The sequence below is a fragment of the Hakea prostrata genome, chromosome 8 (assembly GCF_041222555.1).
Source record: "Hakea prostrata isolate BN-2017 chromosome 8, UWA_Hpros_2, whole genome shotgun sequence".
Lineage (NCBI taxonomy): Eukaryota > Viridiplantae > Streptophyta > Magnoliopsida > Proteales > Proteaceae > Hakea > Hakea prostrata.
This window is the reverse complement of record NC_142607.1, coordinates 3,071,236-3,096,509: the sequence shown is the minus strand read 5'-3', so window position 1 is coordinate 3,096,509 and position 25,274 is coordinate 3,071,236. Positions and strand designations below refer to the sequence as shown.

The 25,274-nt window shown below is 37.4% G+C and overlaps 1 protein-coding gene and 1 pseudogene across 1 annotated transcript; one reads left to right on the top strand and one right to left on the bottom strand.

Moving 5' to 3' along the window:
* Positions 1-1,900: 1,900 nt before the first annotated feature.
* LOC149006289 (putative UDP-arabinopyranose mutase 1) lies at positions 1,901-2,919 on the bottom strand (annotated as a pseudogene).
* Positions 2,920-5,866: 2,947 nt separating this feature from the next.
* LOC149006288 (sphingosine-1-phosphate lyase-like) lies at positions 5,867-24,429 on the top strand. The gene is made up of 15 exons (XM_089166404.1): positions 5,867-6,144; positions 6,239-6,284; positions 7,901-8,055; positions 8,206-8,265; positions 11,272-11,496; positions 11,596-11,737; positions 12,142-12,192; positions 12,307-12,398; positions 13,996-14,122; positions 16,134-16,149; positions 20,532-20,639; positions 20,790-20,844; positions 20,925-21,071; positions 22,566-22,644; positions 23,542-24,429. The coding sequence occupies exons 1-15, from the start codon at positions 5,930-5,932 to the stop codon at positions 23,662-23,664; spliced, it is 1,641 nt and encodes a 546-aa protein (XP_089022530.1). The 5' UTR covers positions 5,867-5,929; the 3' UTR covers positions 23,665-24,429.
* Positions 24,430-25,274: the final 845 nt, after the last annotated feature.

The window sequence follows — 25,274 nt, the reverse complement described above, 5'->3', positions numbered from 1 at the left end:
TAAAAGATTAATGTGGCCATTCTAAGCATGCAATTACATTATCCCAACAGAGCTTAATGAAATTTTAATCAAAATTATCCAACTAATAAAATTTTGCCGTCATATTAATTGAATAGTTTGAGAATTCCAAGGCAAATTATTGAAATTTGAAACAAAAAATTCAATCCGGGTAAGTTATCTACTAAATTCTCCAATCAGAAGAAAACTTAATTGACTATGTGTGTCACCTTACAAAAAATGGACAATATGAGGCATGGGCAAGAGAAATTGTTCTAGAAGTGGAAGAGTTACTTTAACGCGAATCCTTCACAAGGATTTAATTATGTACAAAGAACGGAAAAATTCTTATAATTTGTATCTAAGACATGAAACTAAAAATAGAATATTAGTATTATATAATGACAAGGCAACCTTTTATTTACATAATTTTCTACATTTTATTTTATATAAAAATTTTAAGTTTTGTTCTTGTTAGCGTGTTTATAGTTCACTATTTGGCACATGAGAAGGCATGGGTTAACCTATATAATAGAACATGAAACAAGTATTTCATTATTAGAAATTCAATCCAAAATGAACAGAGAATGTAGTTAAAATTATGAAATAGATTATTTTTCATTTTACATTCACTTATATATAATGACATTTTAATACTTAGAGATAATCAAATGGTTAATCAAATGAAACATCAATAATATCTATGTTGCAAGTAAGTCTTACAAGGTCCAAATTGTGGGCAGAAATTGTCTAAACATTAATAAAACTACCTAACTTGAAACTATGCCTTGTTTTTTCTGATCTATCAATTCACTCAAATGGAAGAGAAGAGTATCTCAATAGTCTCATAGCTAGTGACTGATTGAGAAAGAAGAAAGGGATTGGTGAGCCCAAATGACAATTATTGACACCAAGACTTGATAATGTTCATGTCAACCTTAAACTCAATTAAAGATATGAAGTTGTAATTAATATATTTTTGGAGGAACTCTCTTTGTCAAAAGGAGGTTCAAATCCATTATAAGAAAAATTAGGGTATGATTTTCTAGTAATCAGAAAATTCATTTTTCAATGTTTAGCTTTATTATGAGTCAAACTGATAGGATAAATTGAAGGAAAATCAATAGCTCATAAAAAATTAGAAACATTAAAAACCAGGTGATAAATTTTTCCCCCTTTTTTTGTTCTTTCGAACAATACAATCTGCTTATTAATTACCCGCATGTTTAAGGGCTTCAATCATATCATTAATCTTTTTACCATAACTAAAGTTGGAGATACCATTACCAGATCGAAAAGTAGTACTTTCGGTCACTTTGAGAAAGACTTTTTTGCTTATACAGACAAGAGAAGCATCAAAGCATATAGAGCACTAGAAATTATGAATTTAGACTTGATAGGAAATGAAGAAATAAAGTGATAGGGAGCTGCACCTTATTTTGGCTTTCGCAACAGCCAGTGAGTTACCCCACCACCAGCTTTTCAGATTAGACTCCACTATCGACTCCTGTAGTCACGATACATGCCCGCATGCATTGTATGAGCTCATTGCTAGGAATCTATATATGACATGACTCTGTGTCTAATGGGGTCTACTCTGGTGTATGGTTATTAGATTGGATTAACTTTAAAATAGGTTAAAGAACTTGACTCAACTTGTTCTATCAGTTTTAGAGCTTTTGATAAGTACATTTAATAAACACTTTACATTTGATATCAAAGTTGACACAACATCAGGGGTTCAAATGAAACACCAGAGAGATACTTTGACTGCATGATTGTTTTTGCTTGAGAGTTAGCCGAGTTCATTAAAGGTACAAGAAGATAACAGATTGAAGGATTCAACCCTATTACTAATTTAGTAATTTGAGAGAGAAAGATGGTACTTGTCAGCAGAGAATATCTAAAAGACATAAGGAACATAGTTTAGAACAACAAAATAATAGCATTTTTTTTTCATTGGAAGAGGTCTCCCCTTGCCAGGTTCAGTGCCTGTTGCATTAGGTCGTTGGGGGTTGAACTCATCCCAAGCTTCAATTCGTGTGACCATGGCATCTTCTAGTTTCTCTAAGGATAAATGTGACCAAACTTTTCCTTCACCTGCTTTGAGAACTCATCGATTTATCATATCTGAATGGTTGTACATTCTTCTGGGAAGGAAACAAACTGAAATTACATCTTCAATTCCTGCTAGTAGATTCATGTGTATTCTTTCTTCAAGTTTACAAAAGGGTTGCTCGCCTTATTGTGCCAAATGTAACCAAACCTGTCTTCACGGCTTCACCCCAAGGCCCAGATGATCATCATGCACAGATCACCTGAGATCCAGAGCCAATTAAAAGATCTGTAAGGAAAAGTTCGTACCTTTTCCCACCCTAATACATGAGAAAATATGCGAGAAGTTCAAGATGAGGCAGTTAGACAAGATAATCAATGTATGCCTTTTTTTTTTTTTAAGTACCAGGAAGTTTTATGGAGCAAGAGAAATGTACAATCGCTTCAATGCTGCCCCAGCCTTCTGTGTAAATGAATTTCTTTTTGGTAAAGTTTAACTGCGAAATGAATAGTCGAGATTTCGTTTCGAGCACAAGTTTTAATTTTGACAATAAATTGCAGGATGCTACGCTTTTATTGTGCAACACCCAAAGTCAATGAGAATACCTTGGCACATGAGCCAACACACATGTCATTGTATCTACAACTAGGTTAGCCATCACCCATAAGCCCAAAGTACATTGGAGGTGCCTACCAAATTCCCTATTAAATGCCAGGTTCGTTCCACACATTGGGTATAAAGTGCCTTTGGGTATTGTCATTATGGCTGATCTTGCTTCAATTCAATGCAATTAACTATTCAGCGAGATTTACAACCGTCGGATCATGCATCTGAAATCTCGACAGGTTGTTTCTCAAAAGTTGATGGCTGACTTGAAAAGCCACCTACAAACGGTTTATGCATAATCATTCCAAATAACGCTTGCATTCTTTGTATTACCGTAGCTTAGCTGCTGGCACAAAGTTAGCCGATGCTTATTCCTAGATACTGTCATTGCTTCTTCTTTGGGAAAAAAATTTACAACCCATGGGCCTTCTTCCTCCACATGGCATTGCTCCGTTAGGCTTTCGCCTATTGCGGAAAAATTAGCTGTCTAGTTCGAAATTGAAGCAATTTGGCATTAAGGTATCCACCTACCTGCATTAGTTAAAATTATTACTAGTCAGGAATGTTAAGCCAAAGGCCATGAGAGACTGCGGTGGGTGCACCTTGTCTTAAGCTGAACGGGGTATCCCCGAACGTAATCTGCATCTTCCTTGTATGGGTCATACAGTGTGTTGCAGAAGAAGGGCGAAGAAGGCGTCAATAGGCTTTTGGGATCTCCATCTTGGACAATGATCAGGTGATAGAGTTGGAAGAATGGCTTCCACAACTCCAAGAAATCGAGGCTTCTCATGATGTCTAGTTCGTCTGCCAGAGGAGGAGAGATCGGAATAATTGGCTGTGCCATCGTTCCTGATCAGATTCAACACAGCAATGGAGCGAAATAGAAGAAAAAGAGTTTCACTTTAACCTTTCTCGACTCAAAGGCGGAGAACGAACTGTTAATGACTGAAGGGATCGACCGTGGCTTCCTTTTATAATGATAGAAGAGAAGAAGAGATAGAGTGGGAAATTAAGTCAAGCGAACGGATTCTCTGGATTTTTTATTTATTTTTTATTCTCTAGATTAAAAGGGAGAAAAATATTGATCGATTCTGCCTCTCTGAGAATGAATTCAAATATTAAAAATCATAAGGATATATATTATAAGATATGTGGTTGTATGCATGATATGATCATAAAATATTTTGTATTTATCAAAAAGAAGGGAACAAAGAAAAAAAAAGAAAAAAAGGAAAGAATCATATCATGTGTATATATTGAGTGGGATCATATGACAACTCTATGGATGATATATATTGAAATTCTTATCAGTACTGTAAAATTTATTCTTTAACGAGTGATGGCTTTTTTAGAGGTTTTGATGAACATTGATTTAATAAATTAAAATATTATTATATGAAGGAGAAAAAAATATTCTCTGTTCTGCATAACCGTGCACTTTATACTTAAAACAAATAAGTTAGAAGGCTATTTTGGACATTTTAATTTTACAAAAGTTTTTAATCTCAATTTTTTATTTATTGGCATAAAAGTGCACTGCTATGCACAATAAAATATTTTTTTTTGAAGATGACACCTCGCAGAGGAGTTTTCCACAAGTATAAATTATACGTACTTCTGCAAAAAAATATGTAGTTTAAGCAAGAAGCCTGCACAATGATTAAAAATATTTATAGAAACAAATCGGAAAAAGCTAGCTCTCACACAAGTCATGGTCAATACCAACCAAACCTGTCGCGTGCCAAAGCCCTTGGCTATGCCATTGCAAAGATGTGACTTGTAGCCAAATAATTTGATCAAACCTAACTACATGATGGGGGAGTTGTAGACTTTTAGGTTTTAACCAGTTGACCGTCAGCCTTGATATGGAGAGGCCCCATTTGCAAATTGCAAGTATCACACCTCTAATTGAGTCGGATCCAATGGAACCATAACCTCTAAGGTTTTGCAGTGGAACCACCATTATGGGGATTGTGGATCATTTCCCTCGATTGGGAGTGCTCTCCTGACGGTATTACAACCACAAATTATGTGAGTTTTATAAATAAAAATTAAAAAAAAAAAAAACTCCATTGCCCTAATCTTGTAGTCCTCCTGTAATTTGAGGTTAACAGTGTCCGGGGGAGATGATCCAAACTCCATTATGGGTGTATATACATATAGAGGAATAAATGTGTTGATTTGATACAGATCTAGACAAAATGGCATTTTGATAAATCATTTTACGAGTTTTTTAAAATTTATATCCTCTCCTCCTGTTGCTCATGGATCTTGGACATTTTATCGGCAACGTAATTAGCCTCACAAAACAAGTGACAACCTTCTATCAGATCCCTGGACCATAGAAAGGATCTAATAGCGTAAACAATGGAAGCATATATAACAATCATCCCACCAGAGGGAAGAAGTTCCTATCTTGGCCAAGATAGAGACCCCATAGACAGCTTTAAGCTGCACCAAAACCACCAACTTTGAAACCTCCCCTTCAGAAAAACCACTCATGAAGTTACCTTTTGCATTTTTGAAGATGTTAGCTAGTTGAGCAAAGGGACTTTGCTTGGATGCGCCGGACCGTCAAGCCAAACACCATGGGCCATCATATTAGAATTTCGGTCGAAATTTCGAACTCGACCATTGAAATTCAACGGTCGAGATTCAATTTTATACCGAGATTTCAGATCTGACAGTCTGTAACCTCAACTTGATCCATGACCCAAGCAATTTCGTGAACAAAGCCGTTCTCATTCACTGCAACATTTATATTAAACTTGCACCAACCAATTAGAGCAGAGGTGGGCTCCACTTCGTTGCACCAAGACTTCGAGAAGGAGTAAGAGCACCAACCCTTGGAGTTTGCTTGTAAGAAATTTTTTTAGCATAATATTTATTTCGGTAAATAAAAATTTTACAATTCGAGGTTTATATATTGTTTATTTTATTTGGGGTTTAAATTATCTTAAATTATTGGTCGGATGACTACAGAACCAAAAAGGAATAAAGCCGGAAGTGTGTAATTTCCCAAACCCGGTCCAAATCAATAAAACCAAGAAAAACTTTCAACTCGTTAGTTTGACCCAATAACAAACCGGAGCCAATTGAATGCGACTAAAACTGAATCACCAAGACTGAGTAACACGCGCTTCTAAGGCGCGTGTCCATTTCAATCCTCAACTCTAAATCGAGTGAGTCCAGGATACGTATTTTAAACGGAGTCAAATAAAAAACAACCAAAGCCATCTGGTGTGGTCTCTGGTCTTGGAGCCCTCTCTAATGGATTTTTCGTCTTTGTGTTCGTCGTTTCATTACTCGATGAATCTGTACAGGGTTTCTGCAAATTCTTTCCTATCTCAGTATGAACCTCTAGCTCTACTTATCGCTCCCCCCTTCGTCGTTTTCGTTGCATGGATTCTTCAATCATTTCTCTTATTGGTTCAAGAGAAGGGATTTAAAACTGTTATTGTGGGATTTTTCATGACCTCCATCAAGTAAGGTTCTCTTATAATTTCACTTTGAAACATAATTTGTTATTCTTCTCAAATTGTAGTTCTAATATATAGTTTTTTCACTGGGCTTGTCCAGGTTGGTTCCTGCTGTGAGTAAGTACATCGAAGCAGAGAAACAGAAGGTTAGTCTGATTTGTTTTGTTTTTTTACTTCCCCAAATCTTTATTAACATGCATTTCTCTTGTCTTGGTTTCAAAAACCACATCAATTACTAGTTACCAATTAAATTGTTATTAATAAAACATAAAGACAACAAACAACAGAGAGTTAGAGAGAATTAAGTCTAGTTATTGCGGTTCTTTTTTTTTTTTTTTTTTTTTTTCATTTAAATTAATTTTTCGTGGGAATGCAGAAGTGTGCGAGCATTGTTCTACTAGTGAAATATCTTTCGTGGGGAGACATTATTGCAAGCTCTGGTTATTCAAAGTGCCAACTGTGCCTAAAAAACTCAGGGCCCTAGCTGTCGCTTCTAATTGGTTGATTGTATTGGTTGTATTTACTGCACTTTAGCTGCCCATAGTAATACAGATATTCACTGATTGATGTGTATTGCGGCAAACATCCAGAGTTATCATCTATGTGATGTATTAATCACCAAGGGCTATATCTGATCTATTGGTCCATACAGAAGACCTTTTAGACCAAAGCATTTGATTGTTCCACATTAATATCACAATCTTATTGTATATACAGGAAGGTACAGTGAGCTAGGGAAAAGAAAAACAGAGGTCACACTTTGGTTCATTCTACCTGCGTTAAACAAGATCTTTTTTTCCCTTTCTGCACATCTTGTTTATTTAGTAAAGGATTTCAATGACCTCAAATGTCACAGCCATCTCCTAGGTCTTCTTTTCCTGTAGTGGGCCTGATTCATATTCAAACTCCCCTGTACATGAGCAGGCTTCCCAGTTGCAATTGCAACGTTGATCGCCCCCAACAGCTGGCTGAATATGGTGATGAAAAATGGTACCCCTCTTGTTGAACCAATGGCATCCACTCCATTTTACAGTTATTATGTGTGGTCAAGCCTGTTGTTGGCTGTTTGGGCAAAATTTAAGCCTCAACTCGTGCAAACTATTGTTGATCTTATACTTGGGAGAGTATTTGCATATTCGTGTATGTGTTCCCACTTCAAAAAAAATTCCATTTGCCAGGTCTCATGTAGACTAGTATGATGCATGCATATATTTGCTGAGTCCCCAAGGAGCTCTACTTGCCCCAAATTCAGCCTGGTAGTTCACACAAGGAAAATCACTTTGTACGAGACAAATTATAAGTTTGGAAGTGTGAACCCATTTTCAAGTCCTATTATTCATTTTCTATTAGGATATTTTCTTCGTCTGTTCATTCCTCCCCCATTCCCTCTACTTCTTCTTCAAAAGAAGTAGTAATTACTTATTTAGTTGGATAGAGAACGTGTTTTGTGTGGTCAATCCTAATATCTTTATTGAGGTGATTTCTGTGCATAATTTTGTTTTTCTTGGTAAAAGATGGCAATGCCCTCTGTATCTTGCCTCAACTCTCTCCTCTCCAAACATAACTATCTCTGCTCGGCTTAGGCCCCACTTGGCTTAGTTTTCTGAACTCTGGGCAGTTGATCTCTGTCATGTCAACATATTGATAATCTTTTATTACAGGAAATTTTGAAGCATGATACCGGAACTAGGCTCTTCACCCTGTAGTGTTGCCTTTTCTTTGACTCTTTTTTCAGTTACACTTAAATCTTTGATTTGTGCAGGTTGTGGAGAAATTACAATCTAGCAGTAGTTCATCTAAAAGAGATAGCTGGCTGACAGAGCTGCCTATAGCTGGACTTGGGGGAGGAGTCATAGAGAAGATGAAACTTGAGAAAGTGAGTGATGTGGCTTGGCAAGGCAAATGCTCTGGTACAGTGTATGTCTTTTTTTCCCTCTTAAAAAAAAAAAATAAATAAATAAAAAAATAAAAAATCAATGCACATGATATCAGAAACATTTGAAAACACCCCATCCAATTTTTACATTTTAGATAAGTATTGTTCTTACACTTATTTTTCCATTGCAGATACATTGGTGGAAGTGAATCTGAGAGCCACTTTTCATTGATAAATGACGCATATTCAATGTTAGTACAACATAGCATATTAACTGCTCATATTTTATATATTCTGATGCTTGGTTGCATTAGGATTTTTTAAGCTCCTAGCTAATGTTTTGTGCTGGTAAACAACTTGTAATTTTGGACATTGGGAAGTGAAAGAATCTGTCTTGTTCATCTTTGTTGAATATAACTGTGGAAAACTTGTACTCTGCGCATGCATTTGGGTTCTTTGGGAAATCGGCAGTGATGTTTCAAAGGCCAAAATGACAGCATCAGTGATTGAAGCATGCAAAAGGGATGACTATTTGATGCAGAATTCTTTCTATTCTGTATTATTCCAAAGCATGGTGTCACCATGATCCGTTCCCAGCCTTGATTTTGCTACTCTATTCTCTTTTGTATTTCTTTAGTCTGCTGAGTGATAAAATGCAAAATTGGAAGCACGAGGGGGTAAGGGGTTTGGTCTGTCACTTTGGTTGGTAGAACTCAATGGGACCTCCAGAAGAGTGGTTCAGCAACCATAGGCCATAGTTGCTTTAAGAATAATTTTGGCTAATTATAGTTTAGTGTTCTTTGAATGTTAAACAGGGCTGGTTGGTAGGTGGTCATTTTCTTTTATGTCAAAAAAAGAGAAGAGGAGAGAAGAAATTAGTTCAGGAACGAGTCCCAAATGCCAAGCGTAGTTGTCAAGGACATGCATTGGAGCGTGTGCCCCTTGATTGTCTTGGTGGGAGCCTACGTCCCCTCATAGTGTTGCTTTAATGAAAGGCTATGACTTGAACATGTATCCATGAACCTAGCCCACAATGCCCGCACTAGCAAGAGTACATCATACCACTAGTTTCCAGCAACAGAAAATAGCGGAACAACTATAACAGTAGGTGAACAGAAAGGTGTTTTAACTCTTAAATCCTCAACAACACTCATACCTTGGGATGATGTCTAGTTGTAGAACAGAAGCTAAAATTACCAGTTTATGGCATAATGGTGGGCCTGTGAAAGGGTTATTTTCCAGAAAACTAGGTGGGTTTAGAATGGGAAACTGAACACCTCAGATGGGAAAATCTCCCAGTCGAGGGTATTACTCCCACCATGGGATAAGACCTCCAAATTTCAATCAGGTCTTGATGGTTAGACGTGTGGATATGAAATGGTTTTCAAAGTTTCAAGGTGGAACCAAAAATGGCCACTTGCAGCCTACAGCCAAATCCAGTCATTGGATTAAGCTGAAGCCACTTTCACAGGAGAGCGCTAGCTTGGGTGTTATGCTTCCAAAGATTGGTCAGAAACTCATGATCCAGATCCTGGGTTTCGAAGATTTGATGGTCACTGTAGTAAGGTGGCATCCAATTGAATCACAGGGTGTGATATTATTAAGTCTTTAACCGAAAAAACCCAGCAGATCAACTATTTACCGATCAGCATCAACAATGGAGTAGATAAGTCCTTCAATTCCTATGGGATGTTTGGTTTATTGCAGAACAATAAAATTAGAAACAAAAAAAGTTGGTGGAGAAGAATTGTTGATCAATAAGCGGGAAGGGGGATATGATCAAGGTCCCTCACCAATGAACCTGGTCCGTCACCATTGATCTCTCACCAATGCTGAGTCACACAGTGACCCATGTTACTTTTTTATGAACTCAAATCGTGGATGGCTAGGAACTGCTTTCTAATTTTTCTTTTTTCTTTTTTAGTTTCTATGAAACACTTCATACAGAAAATTGAAACTATCTTTGGCTAATGGAGAGATTTTCGATGTAGCAACTAAGTAAAACTTACGAGGAAAATGATACTAGATATAAGATCTGACATTGTCATCAATTGAGTAGCCCAAGTTAGTGACTAAGAAAAATAGCAATCTTCCCAAAGCCGCCAGCGAGTTTCCACTTTCCAGTAGTATACAATTTTCTAATAGACCCATAGGTAAAACCTCTCAATCAAGCTTGTGTGTTCAGTGTGCTGAAGCATTAGGATGGTCAAGGCCAGCCTTGTTGTCAAGACCAAAAGAGAACCATGGGCTGGTTGGTTTGCCATTGTTTCCTCCTTTGATATCACATTGCGTACAAGACTTCCAAACTCGCAGGTTGCCTAGACACCATGACAACTATGATGCCAAGCTCAACAGCTTCCAAAAAAAAAGCGTTTTTTTCCCTCTCTGAAATCATGTTTCGATTGATGAGAGTTATATTGTATACAGACCTAAAATTCCTAAATTGATTAATTAAAGGACTTCTAAATTCTAATCACTCTTAAGTCTTGACACACTGAATAAATAAATACACTGAAATCGAACTCTATTTAGCTGAATCTTAATCTATAAGACTTTTTTAATGGCTAACTAACTAATTTAAGCTTGTGGGACCCACAAAATCCTATCTTTGTACTTGATTGTGTGTGCAGAATTTGGATCCCAATTTACATAAAAACTCAGGAGTAAGCTCATGGATCCCAACCATGGGCTGCAGTGAACTCTTTTGTAAAGAAGAAGAAAGATATTCCATTTTCTCTCCTATTTTATTTAGTACGGCAATGAAGAATCAAACTATCACTATATTTTTTTAGTCAACAACTATCATTATATTTATTCCTTTTTCTACTTCTTCTTCCAAGTGCAGGATAAGCCCAAGGGGTTCTTGTGGGATCCACACAATCCTAGTTTTGTAGTTGATTTTGTGTGCTGAATTTGGATCCCAATTTACATCAAAACTCTGGAGTAAGAAGCTCAAGGCTCATGGATCCCAACCATGGGCTGAAGTGAACTCTCTGGAGGCCCTATTGTCCCTGTTGGACTATCTTAATTAGTTAACTGCATCATATACGTATATGCTTCTTTAAGATATTGATCTAGTAGATACTATGACTGTTCAAATGGTTTGCTTTTGGTGGTTATTGGGCAATATTGTGTACTGTATGGGCTCAAAATTTTCTAATCTGCAAAAGAACGGTGTTGGTATTATTGATCTGAAATTGGGAACTTTATGATTTGTCCTATTTATTGGTCTCAATTGGAATATATTGTCTTTCCAGGTTTTCACATACCAATCCATTGCATATGGATGTCTTCCAAAGTGTGGTACGCTTTGAAAATGAAGTAGTTGCAATGACAGCTGCATTACTTGGCAGTAAGGAAAAGGCTTCTGGAGGACAAATATGTGGCAATATGACATCTGGTGGAACTGAAAGTATACTATTAGCCATGAAATCCTCACGTGACTATATGAAATCAAAGAAGGGAATCAACAAACCTGAAATGTGGGCTTGGTTTCTAGATTTATCTTCTATATTGTGTCCAACCATTGTTTCTCTGCATATGGTATTTACGTAGTTACTTTGATTTCTCTCCTAATGTAGGATAATACCTGAATCTGCACACTCAGCATATGACAAGGCTGCACAATATTTTAATATTAAGCTGTGGCGTGTCCCCGTCAATGAAGAATTTCAGGCAGATGTCAGAGTGATTAAACGATATATTAACAAGAACACAATTTTGGTATGTAACGGTAGTTCTCTGTTGTAAATCATGCCCTCAGTTAGAGTTTTGCAGAACAAGGGAAGGAGGGTAGTTGACTATGGTGCCAAGGATCCCAGACTGAGAAACCTGAACTTGGGTCTTCCACATAGTATCAGTTTCAAGTATTTATATTACTATTCTGCACCATACATACATATATATATATATATAATTGTAGAGTAGACCTTACGTTGAAACCTCGGATCTGCCTAGTTATTTGCTTAGGTGCCATGGGGATTGGCCAACACCTTGGTTCATGTTGGTGACATAATTATGAATTTTACCAATTATGGTTATTATCTCTATGTCACCATTGAAGTTTGCTTTTCCTTAGCATGAATTGCACATTCTACTTTAAATAACATGAGTGTTTGTATTCTCAGATTGTTGGTTCGGCACCTGGATTTCCACATGGTATCATTGATCCCATTGAAGTATGTTAGTGTTGCGTTCCATATAAACTCCAACATTTTCCGTGTGGTTCATTAACACTCCCTGCTAGTTATCAGTATGTTTGATGTCCTTTCCTTCTTACCTACTATGTACAGGAGCTTGGTGAATTGGCATCAAGCTTTGGAATTTGCTTCCATGTTGATCTGTGCCTTGGTGGTTTTGTATTGCCTTTTGCTCGTAAGCTTGGGTATGCTCCACAGGATCATTTTCTCCTTTTCTTTTTACTCCCTCATTTTGGTTCTATTGGTGTTGACATATAAAGTTTGCTGCTGTTTTGGTGGTTGTTTGTGATTCTTGCAAGTTCAAAATTATCTTATCTTTCTGGTTCCTCATGTTGGCTTCTATCCTCCTTCATTTCTTCTGTTCTCTTACTTTGGTTTGCAAGGATCTGTATAGCCTACCACATTTAGATGGGTTAAGGCTATAGTTTATTGTTGTTATTGCCCGGTCAACTGTATTCTGGAGCATAAACTCATCAATGACATAGAAATATTGACTGACTTTATATTCAGTGAGCTAAGGCTTTCATTTCTGCTGTATTTAAGTGAATTTAACTTGATTTAAACCTACTCTTCTGTTGCACATAATAAGGTTGCATATTAAAGAAAAAGGTGGTATCCAGTGCCCAGGGCCCCCGCCATGTAGCAGGGTCTGTGAAGGGTTAAATGTATGTAGCCTTACCCCTGTTTCAGAGAGGCTGTTTCCAGCATGTAGTACATGTAATATTTCTTCTTTAAATAATATTTGCAAAAAAACTTACTGTTCTGTATCTTGAATTTTATATATACTGAAAATGACTTGTATATAACTACAACAGTTAAAAAAATGGATAAACCTCAATACTTTGTGTCCGAAACAAGTTGCATTTACTTTTAGTATTTGGGCAGGCTTGGAAGCAATCCAGGATGCCATACTTTGAGGATGGTTTCCAGCATTTTCAGTTATAATCTTTGGTCAACTCCGATTAGCTGCAGATGAGACTCTCTGAACCTGATCCAAATCTCCAGTTGACTCATACAAGTTGGGCTACTCCTTTAATGTTGGTTGTAAATGGTGTGAACTTACCATAGCTAGAAATGGTTCTTAATTGTGTTATGCTGGGTCTCAAATTTATAGCCATATTATTAGATATTAAAAGGAAATTTCACCTGAATATGTCCTGTTCCTGTTTGTAGACTGCAAACCTGAATATACAAACTTGCAAAACAGTAACTCTATCTAACTCTTATTAGCTAACCCAAAGCTTTAGTAACATGGAACCTTGGTGAACCAAAGGCACTGGAGAGGGCTAAAAAATAACAAGGCAGCAACAAGACAAACAAGGCAGTTGGACTCTAGGCATTGTCTTGATAACTTTGCCCAAAACAAATAGGAGACAAAAACAGATTACCTTCTAACTACAATAATTCAAAAAACCTTTGGACCAGTTCTGTCTGGGTTTTGGTCACCAAAGCCTATCATGTTGATCCAACCAGCTAAGTGATGCTGCATCACTATATAGCCAATTGAACTAACTTTTGGACTTCCAATATCATGCAAATCTTATATGATGATAGTTCTGCAATAAATAATTTTCTGTCTTAATTTGAACTTTTCATTCCTTAACCAGTAGTTATGCTTGAGTTTGAATTTTTATTTTATTTGTTTTAGAGGAGTTTTATTGAGTCATTACCCTTATTGCCAGTTCAAATTATTTCCTAATATTTTGGCTTCAGTTTGTCAGCATTTTGACCTCTTTGGTTTTACTTTTGCGTATTCACTTGTTCTCCTACCTCTATTTCCAGGTACCCAATTCCACCTTTTGATTTTTCTGTTGAAGGAGTAACTTCAATATCTGTGGATGTGCACAAATATGGTTTGGCTCCCAAAGGAACGAGTATTGTTTTGTACAGGAATCATGAAATTAGGAAGGTAAACTATAAATTTTGTTTAAATTCTGAAATAATTTCAAGTTCAACTGGAGCTATTACATTTGTGTACTGTGTAGGGTATCACTCTCTGTTTTCTTCCTTTTCCTCTCTCTCTTTTTTTTTTTTTTTTTTTGGGTTGGGGGGGGGTTGATGGGGGTCTGTTTGGCCATTTGACATCTATTCATGCTGAAGTTTTTGAGGCTGAGGGCTTGGGTCAAGGCCCCATGTGATTTGCCAAGAAAGGAAACCATTTGACTTGCTGACTGAAAGTTTCCACTTTCCATTGTCGTAGAGAAGGGTTAAAGATAGAAAGATTTTCTAACCTAAAAAAAAGGTCACAGAGGCCTCTGTTATCTTTGGTGAGTATTACATGTCAAACACACTACTGGGTCAAGGACAGTTGCTGGGTATACATTTATCTGATAACCAAAGATGCACAGATAAGAATTACCTACCTAGGCAAGCATTGTATCTCCTGGAACTGCCTAGAGGATGTTTTGCATTGGAAACTTGGAAAGATGGTTCCTTGGTGAAGATGGAGAACAAGAAATTGAAGATGTCACAGTATAGATCGTAATTGATCAAGCTTAGGTCTGAGTCCGTGGCACATATTTAAGTAACTATGCATGTGGGCAATCCTAATGGGACATGTATCGTGTTTTGGGGTTCTTACTTTAGGTCTTGTTAAAGGGGGTCTGTACTTTAAACCTAAGGATCACCGTACCTACCTCCTATCAAGGATTCACCTCTGAATGATTCCTGCTAGTTCTCAATGTCTAGAACATTAGGGGTGGATTAATTCATGGTCATTTAGTTCTTGACAATTCAATCCAAATCCAATAAGTAACTTCAAAGTGACATTTGTGAACAAGAGGAGTGAGATTGGAGAAAAGGAAGACCAGAAGAAGAAGAGTGCATGAAATGCTTCGGGACAAATTTCTCTCCACTATGTGTAATAACTTGCTTATAGCTTGTAGAATTACACCAATGCTTTTCATACTAACATAAAGTACCTAGGGAGGGAAAAGAGAAAAGCTTATAACAAAGTATCCTTAATACCTTTATTATGTGAACTGTTACACCCCCCCCCCCCTTGAGGGCAGAATAGAAGGCTCCCTCTCACTGGAAAAGAGATGCTTGATTGGATCACAGCTTACTGTTGGTGTCCCCACAGACATTGCTGAGCTTTGTGCAGGGAATGTAACGATTTTATGGTGATTAAGAAAGCTGCAGAGCCACCTCCATGCGGAGGTGTTTTAGATGACACTGCATGAGCAGCCAAATGGCTGAATTGGCGAACGAGTAAACCTAATACCTAGTCAAAATGCGGAGTTTGGGGGTATTATCTGTTTGAAATCTTGGGAGAGAGTGCAAACTTCCTTCTAGAGCAGGATTTACATTTTTCATATATGTTAATTTAGTTGGGTGTAAGTGGCAAAAAATGATAAAAACTAAAGTGTATTGTGGATGCTGACATCTTGTGTTTAATAACGTGAATAATATGGGTCTAATATTGTGCATCTCTTTGTTTAATAACATGCATATTGATTACTAAATGCTGTTGAAATGCTACAATGTTGTGATATTTGTAAATGTTCAATTGGATGATCATTGACTCATTAAGGGATATGGGTAACCTAGCCATTCTGAAATATCCTAATTTTCTGGGAGTTGCAAATGGTTCTTGTTATAACTTTTTGAGTTTCTGAACCTTAATTCTTGATGCCTATTGTGATGTGTATTGTTGGGGTCCACTTTGTTCTATGATAGTGTTTGACTTTATATGCAATAAATAGTCTACATGGAACAGCTGCATTTTGTCAATGATTGGACTCTAGTAAACCTGGCTGAGTTTTTAGATATGTCCTTCTATGTTACCAACTTTCCTTATTTGTGTCCCTAATCCCTATCAAATTTCCTTTTTAATGCTATTTCACGTGAGATACTCACCATTTTCCTTTCTGTGTTTGACATGCAACTTATTTGTTGGTTATTTTCTACTTCTTCAACAGAACCAATTTGTAGCTGGTAAGCCCTATATCTTAATCCTTATACATTAATATTATAGTGATATTTGAGTAGTAATGTTAGCTCCATGCTTTTCTGTTACTGGTTCACTTGTTTAATTTGTTTTTTTCTTTAGTCTAGTGACGTTTTGGTTAATTTTTCAGCGTGTTCTTGTTAATGTATAATTATTTACTGGTGCTACCTTTCATAAGACTTGAACCAGATTTCTTGGATTGCAAGATTTCAATTCAATACAACAGAACCCAAGTTGGAATAGAATGAAACTGCTTAGCTGAGCTCCTTTGTGTTTATGGTGAAAATTTTCATATCACTTTATTTAGTTGATCTTAGGGCATATTTAATTGTTACAAACTTAGGAACTACCCATAAGGGCATTGAGATCAGATGGAGAACAGTGTTCATTTTGGCATTTAATTGGTTGATGTTCTCCCTGGCATCCATATCAAGAGGTAGATAATTGTGCTTGAGAGTGTGGCAAAACCCTTAAAATATTGTGGCCACATAAATGTCCTGTGCTTCCTTTTTGTATTATTAGAGACATCAGCAAGTTTCAACAGCCTGTGTTATTTTGACCTACCACTTACACAAGGAGCTTTGCAGCTGGCTTGATTATATTTATTCACAGCGCTTTGTCAGCTGCTTCTCTTTTTCTTCCTGCTCCTTTTTGGTAACACGAAAGGCTGAAAGCAGAAGAAACAGAAGATATCTTTTATGATAAAAAGTGAATTCCTCTCGATGGAGTTGCCTCTCACATTTGGACTGATCTTAGTTTGAAGGCGAAAAATCTGATTTGCCTCTCGCTTTCATCCCTATCCTCTTTGTTGGATGTGTTGGACGAGCAATGGCTTTGTTTTGAGAAACCCAGGGACAGCTTGGGGTATAGAAACTTCAGCCAGGCCTGAGCTGGCTTGTGATATAGTCATTCCAGGCCCAGCCAGCCAGCCTCAAAGCTCCAGTCAAACTTGGGGCTGGGTTTCCCAGATCTACTTCTATCCTAGTCAGAAGAAAATTTGACCGAAACAGGAATTTCAACCTTGCAAAAGGACGGAATTTCGATGTTTCGGTCGAAACTGAACACTTTTTTCTGGAAATTGAAACTTCAATTTCGGGCCTCATATGGACTCAAAATGATTTGGATTCTTGCATGCTACCTATTTCAAGCATAATAAACACAATGGAACTAGTATTTTGCCGGAAAAAAAACATTGAAAATTTATCATTCAAGTATACTAAAAAATGACTGGTTCCGACAAGTAGTAACTGTATTGCATACATGCATAGAATCATCAACATACATGAATTGTTTGGTAGAATGGTTATGTTAGGACCCTAGGATGAGGCCATGTGGAGGAGAGAGAGAGAATTAGGGTTAGTTGAAGGTAATAAATAGAGGGACAATTGAGTGGAGAGGTATCAAATATTTTATGAGAGCTTTCTTAGGCAGCCGTAGGCTGAGGGACACCGCTGTGAGGTGTGGGGGTGACTAGCACCATAGAAACCAGAGTCTATCTTGTTAATTCTTGCAACTTTGTATTAATTTTCCAAGATATTATAAGGATCTTATCAACTGGCATCAGAGCATTCACGATCCAGGGAGGTGATGGCACTGCCTTCGTTTTCTGGTGAAGGAGACGTGCAGAGATGGATTTTAGAGGTTCTTTTGTTCTGCTGGGAGAACCAGATCGAGGAAGAACAGTGGCTAGGTGTGGCTCTTCAACATCTGGAAGGAGAAGCCCTTGAGTGGCTCTACCAGAGGGAATGGTCAGTATTAGATTGGGCGAGTTTCAATGGAGGTGAGAAGATTGGAAGGGCTTCTAATCTTGTGAAACTAAAAAAGGTGAACACACAAGGAGACCTACGATTGCCTGCTGAACCTTTAAAGTTTACTAAAAACATTGAAGTAACTGATGTTGTAAACACCATCAAAGCAATTCAGACTTGGGGAATCAACAGCGATGAGGCATCAATTGAGTTCTTAAAGAACCACCATGGGAGAAACACAGTCTGTCGATAGATAACCATAGTTGGGTAGCACGATCTCCTGCAAAACCCCTATGGGTGATGGCAACAACTATGGAAGAAGAATTGTCGGCACCATTGGAGCATAGACAGCTTGATTTTCTGCAGAATTCGTGTGTGACAAAGTTGCGGTTATGGGGCAAGTTTCCTATATGGGAAGATCTTCAAGGATCGGTTTCCCTATTTGGATTGAGGGTTATGATTGCGAAATATTTTCTGGAAACAACTCAAGAAGGGAAGGAAGAATCTCAATCGGCGGTAAAAGAGGAAGGTCATTGCAAGCTATTGATCGCAAGTCTTATTCTAGAAATTGCAGCCGGTGTGGATGAGTTTCGCAGGAAAGGAAGAAGACGATGGAGTTTTTGGATTTGGTTTGACTCAACTCAAACCGGTTTATGGATTTGGTTCACATATTAAGAGTCAAAATTCTTATCCATTCTGCCCAACCTAGGTATGCAAAGGATCAAACTTAGGCCCAAAGAAAACCAAGTTCAAATATTGGGCCGTAAATTTCCCCAAGAAACCCCCTTGGGCCCAACCTATTCCATTAAACCCAAGCCCATTCTATTGCATTAACCCAAATTTCTTAGCCCATGATTTCAAGTGGTTAGGTTTAACCAACCTACAAGCAAGAAGCAACACTATGGGCCCAGCTCATTCTATTAAGCTTAGCCCATTTTGTTAACCTAGTACCCAGGTTATATTTTTTTACTCATGGGTTTAAGTGTGTGAACCCCACCGATTCAAAGATCCACTATGGGTCCTGGCCCATTTCCTCCCAACAATACCCAATATATCTCGTTTACCACTTGGACCCAAATAACCCGGTTAGACCACGACCCACATCTAAGATTACTTTGAACCAAGCACTTACCGAATCAGGGCCTAACCGAACCACAAAATGGGGAAATTCTCATCTTCAACCTCTCGAAATTCCAACAGACAGTAGGCGGCATCAAGGGAGTTGCAACCTCGAGTTGGGCGTTGGTTTCGTTGCCAGCGATAGAATCTTCCAAACCCAGTGTATCGCACCAAGCTTTGATGCTATTTCTCCCATCTTTTTGCAGATCTGTATTGGAGAGGTTGCTCGTGCGGCAGAAACGCATGAATCTTCCAAACCTAGTGTTTATGTGGCAAGCATGTGATGTGAAGCATGAAGACCACACCTCAAATTTTCCATCACTTTGAGGACAAGGTGATTTTCGAGGGGTCGATAGTGTTAGGGCTCTAGGATGAGGCCATGTGGATGAGAGAGAGAGAATTATGGTTAGTTGAAGGTAATAAATAGAGGGACAATTGAGTGGAGAGGTATCGAATATTTTATGAGAGCTTTCTTAGGCAGCCGTAGGCTGAGGGACACCGTTGTGAGGTGTGGGGGTGACTGGCACTATAGAAACCAGAGTCTATCTTGTTAATTCTTGCAACTTTGTATTAATTTTCTAAGATATTATAAGGATCTTATCAGGTTACATATACAACAAGTCAACAAAATAAAATGACCGACTAGATCAAGTGATAGTGTCTCACATATATTAAGTTGAAGCCTATATATCATATATACATAAAATAAAATACATAATTTTAGAAAATAATTATTAAAATCAGAGAATGAAAAAATGGTAGCAAGTAATAAAAAGATAAGTAACAAAACACAATCATAGATCATAGTCCTAGGCTAAACATATATTAATTTCAAGGCAATACAAGATCATTTAAGGCATGAACAAAACAAAAATAAAATAGGGAAAGTTTGGAACTGTTGGGGTATGGCTTATGCTTCACATTCTATGGTTGCCGGAGTTTCCTTTGTAGCTATTGTGGCTTAGGAGGCAAAAAAATGAGCAAAAGAGGTGTCTGAAGGCAAAGGAGTTGTGGAAATTAAGTGAAAATGGGATAGAAATCAACAAAAACTAAGGAAAAACAAGTTGGAATGTTGAAATGTTCGAAATTTCGGTCGAAATTTCGGTCGAAATGGTCGAAATGTCCGAAATTTCGGTTGAAATTTGACACTTTTCCGAAATAATTGGAATTTCGTTTCATTATTGAAAAATGCAGACATTTTGACCGAAATTTCGACAATTTCGGTCGAATTTTCTTCTATTCCTAGACTGCAGGCTGAAATTCCTGCCCAGCTCCCAAAATTTTGAGCTTCCTGTGACCTGTTGGCAGGCTTGGAGTTTTTTTGGGCCTGAGAGGTACCTAGATGCTTAGCCATTTCTTCTTACAGCCTGGAAGATATGTTGGTTCTGAAGTTATGCCCTAAGCTTGCTTTGAATTTGTTTTTCTAACAATGGTCGGTAACTTGTCAAGCTATTTTCTTGATTTTCAGTTGACTTAGATTCCTCCTGTTCTCTGTGCAACAGTAACTGAGTGGTCTGGTGGGCTTTATGTTTCTCCAACCATTGCTGGAAGCAGGCCTGGGGGATTGATTGCAGGGGCTTGGGCGGCTATGGTGTCCTTAGGGCAAGAAGGTGAACAAACACAAATATCATCTAGCTTGTTGAAGTGTTGATTACCTTCCATTTCCAGTTTCTTTCTTTTGCTTCTCTGTTGTTGCTATTTCAATGTTTTTACCAAACCTGTTACAGGTGAAACATAATTGTATCTTTTTAATTCTGTAGGATACTTGGAGAACACGAGAGTGATCATGGAAATATCAAAGAGAATTCAGAAAGGGTAAGGCATTTTATTAACTGAAACATTCAACTTTATTCCATGTTTTCTCTCTTAGAAAGCACCAGTTTGCTTGCTTGCAGAATAAAGGAGATTCCGGAGCTATTTATCGTTGGAAGGCCAGATATGACAATTGTAGCTTTTGGGTCTAAGCGTGTAGACATATTTGAGGTCAATGACATAATGTCTTCTAGAGGATGGCATTTGAATGCATTGCAAAGGCCTAACAGGTACTCATTTTTCCTGAGGTGATATAATACTCTGATCTGGCTGAGCCTCAGCTGAAACATTTTTGTGGCCTTAGCTTTTCTGCCATGTTAAGGTATCTATTGGAAACCAAACATTCTTTAGGTCATACTGTGACACTGTCAATGTTCAATGCTTGTTATCTCATCATGGATTCATGGGTTGAATCTGATTTGACTAGTCATTTCCTTACAACTCAACTCACAGAAATGGATTTGGCTCCATGGACCCGTTATGCCATTGAACAGTGTTAGTAGCCATATTTGATGTCAGCTTAATCCATGCTCTTCTTTTCTTATCACACTCTTAAGTTCATTTTAGGCCCATCTCTGGCTTATTTTAGTTCCTCCAATTTGTATAATGCCACTCATCTTTACCGCTGTATTAAGAGGTTGTCTTTGCATATGTCCATGCTACTTAAACACTTTCTTTCAACTTATCATATGCTGAAGCTCTTCATTATTTTAGCTTTTTCTGGTTTTACTTTCGATCCATGTCTACATCCTTGCCTCAGCTACAGTTTTAGTTTTTTTGTTTCTTTGCTGGAGGGCTGGGCCTAAGCGGATTGGTTGGTGGATCACAGTTGTAGCCTGAGGTCAAGGCATCAAAACAGCCTCTCAGCACAGAATTGGTGGGGTAAGGCTGCATAGGAAAACTGGTCCCCCCGGGCTCTGCTTGTGTGAAGCCCTCGGCACCAGCTTTGCTGCCTTTTTTTCTTAGCTGGCTGACATTCAACTTCACATATAATCAGTTGTTTTATAGCTATCCTATAAAATTTGTTAATTAAACACTTTTCTAGATGCTCCTCTCTACTTCATCCCCTGCTTGTTTGATCCTTGTGCAAATTCATCTGCTATTTCATTTTCTTTGGTTGACAATTGAAGTTAGGTATATAAAGTATACATTTTGTGGTGTTTACCGGTCACCTATTCCCGTGCTCAGTTCCTATCCTATTTTGACCGTCGTAATGCTTTAAACTTTTGATGCAAAAGCATAGCACTTCAGCATTTTCTGTTGCTTTTGTTCCAGCCACCAAAATTGTATCATCAGATAAGCATATGCAACTAAAAAATCCTTTGAATTTCAACCCTGTTTGAGGCATGTGGATTGTTGAGAAAATATGGGAAAAAGTTCCTTAAATTGGTTCAATGGTTTAGAAAGATATCCAAATTTGACATGTGGCTTATTTTGGGAGAGTTCCTATACATCCAGTAGTCAGAATAACCAAATTGATCAGACCATAACGCAGAAATGAATGAAATGGTTAGAGAAGTTTCTCGCAGAGGTGAAGTCCAGGAGCCAGATATTTTGAGCTGCCAATCCAAAATGTAACCTGAATTTGGTTACACTAATTAATGAGACATTTTCTGTCTGCTTTTGTGGTTAAATAATTTTTTAGACAGCTGTTTTCTTTTTGGGGAAGTATTAGTTTGTTTTATTGGTTAAATCATTGTTCTTACCAATGTTTGATGTTTCAGCATTCACATCTGTGTGACCCTTCAACATGTACCTGTTGTGGATGATTTCCTCAGAGATTTGCAGGAGTCTGTACAGACTGTAAGTCACCTTTTTTTTCAACTGATCCAAAATGATTGTTCTGATAGGCTACATATTACTTTAACTAAGTTATAATTCAAAGTAGTTTGTTGAAGACCTATTTATATTTCTAGCTAGTTTATGTTTTCTGTTATTTCTATTCTATTCCTTGTACAGGTCTTACCAAGTTTGGGAATCCATGGTTGTAATTGTACCATCATAGGGTTGCTCAGTTAGTAATGACCAACACCTCTTAGTGAAGCGGTCATGGGGTTTACTCTCCCTGGTGGTACATGTAATAGTCCCCACCCCCCAATATAAAGCTACCAATTCCAACATGGAAATGAAGATTTTTTTTTTTTTTTTTGGGGGGGGGGGGGGGGATTGATTTGACTAGTTTGACATTGGTCATTTAGTCCCCTCTTCCCTTCACCATCTCCTCCATCCCCTTGATTCTGGTTTTCCTAAGGTTATAATCTGTTTCAAAGTTTTCAGAGGAAACTTATGGAAGCTTTAGTACTAAAATAAATTTGGACACCTGGAAATAGCATTTTTTTGGGCTAGTTTATTAATTTCAGGGTGTATGGCATGCTATCGTATGGCTTGATCTTTTAGGTATGATATTTTAACCTAGGGCTTGATGTCTCTTAAGCTCTGACCTGATGCTTAAACTTCGCTGCCATTTAGCGCACTGGTTAGGTAAGGTGACAATACTCATTTTTTTCTGGCTCATGTCTGCTCTGATTTGTCCTGCTTCATGAGCCTGTGGCTGGAAAAAGATGGAAAAAATACATCCTTTTGTACTGTCTTAACCATGCTTCATACTAGATGTTTCGGACTCCTAAAGACATTCGTAAAAGGAAAAATTCTGAACTGCTGTTTCACCTTTCTCTTTTTCCCTATTGGTTTTTCCTTCAGGTAAAAGAAAATCCTGGTCCAATTAAGGGAGGGCTTGCTCCAATTTATGGTGCAGCTGGCAAAATGCCCGATAGAGGTATGGTTGGGGACTTGCTGTTGAATTTCATGGACGGCTCTTGCTAGCAGTACCGAAATCTGTAGCAACGTTTGGTTTTCCAAATCACAATTTGGAACTTGTAACTTTGTTAATTGATTATTTTTTTCTCTCACTTCTATTTGATTAATGATTCTTCAGGAATGGAATGAATTTCAATGATGAAGATGTTATTCATTCCTTGTATGTTGTATCTAATAAGATACATGTGAACTTTGTTTCATTTTCATAAGGTTTGAGTGTTTCAAGTCTTGAACAGGAATCAGAGCCAGCCAAGGCAAAGTGCATTTTATGCTTTCTAGTGCTCATCAATGCTTCATGGTATAAGGTCAAGCGATAGGATTTTTTTGGGCCAAAAGTGAGGTCTCTTGTGTATAAGTATAGGAACAGGGTTGAAGACCTAAGACACCAAAAAACTAAGAGGAAATAGGCATAAGATCAGCTTGGAGGATCCGGAAAGAACATCGAGGACTCCTGGGCAGGAAGTTCTGTCTTTGACATTCAATTAGCTGCTTCATTGGCTTCATGAGCAATATGCTTGCGAAAACGCTCACCCATGCATAGTAGTTGTCTTTGCTTATGTAAAGCTACTCATTTGAAAAGAATGATATGACAATTTTATCCTAAGAAAATTTTAAATACATTCATTTTATACATATTTATAGTTGAGACAGAACCTAACAACAAATGAAGAGTGCTCAGTGATATTGATGGAGGATTAATTTAATATATGATTAAAGTTTTAGTAAATCTATTAAAATAGTATAAATTTAAGATGAATTCTTACCCCCAAAAAAATGAAATAAATTCAAAAAATATAAAATTTCATATATCACTAAATTGTAGTTGTTAAATATATTCTCCTTGTTGATCTGTTTGCAGCAAAGTATAGGTGCTTGATAAAACATGTATTTTGAAGGTGGGAAGTTTGTTCAAATTCTAATAAAATTTATGAAATTTGTCATTATTATGTTTAGAGTGTTAGAATTTCCTAAATAGCCATTCTAAAACTATTTTACTTAAACTCAATTTTCACCCAATTTTGTTTCGAAATTTTATCATGTGAATTTCTAACAAAGTCATTAACCCTTTATTTTCCTTCGATGAAAAAAACATGTTCATCACTTCATTCGTTAGATGTGACTAATGGACATGTGTCCGTCATAAAAAAAAAATTTGATAATCTATTAGGGCCTGTTTGGTTACATGAGTCGGAGATTCAAAAAGTCTAAGATTAAATTTATAAAATTAGATGTTTGGTTGTGGAATGAAATTGGATCATCCTAAAAAACTATTTGACGAGGGATTGTTGTGAATGTACAAACGTATAGATGTGGATTCCCCCTTGTCCTAAATCTGTGGGTTGGTTAAGTGGAATTAAAAGCCCAAACGGGTATAATTTCAGACAGAATCAGAGATTTGAAATCTCTGGATTCATGTAACCAAATAGGCCCTTAGCAAATAAGTGGACCTTGTCAATTGTGATTTGGTTAAATGGTTAAAAGCTCAAACTCCAGTGGGGAGGTCTTGGGTTTGCACCCATCCGGCGGCACCTATATTAGTAATATCCTCGGTGCTCAGCCCAGTATAAACTTGAAAAAAATAAAATAAATAAATAAATAATAAAAAAAATAGCTTC

Excerpts from the sequence above, each read along its gene's own strand:
- LOC149006288 (XM_089166404.1), top strand. The coding sequence starts at position 5,930 with ATGGATTTTTCGTCTTTGTGTTCGTCGTTTCATTACTCGATGAATCTG. Across the intron at positions 12,399-13,995 it reads CCTTTTGCTCGTAAGCTTGG|GTACCCAATTCCACCTTTTG; the intron begins GTATGCTCCACA and ends CTCTATTTCCAG. Across the intron at positions 20,845-20,924 it reads TCAAAGAGAATTCAGAAAGG|AATAAAGGAGATTCCGGAGC; the intron begins GTAAGGCATTTT and ends GCTTGCTTGCAG.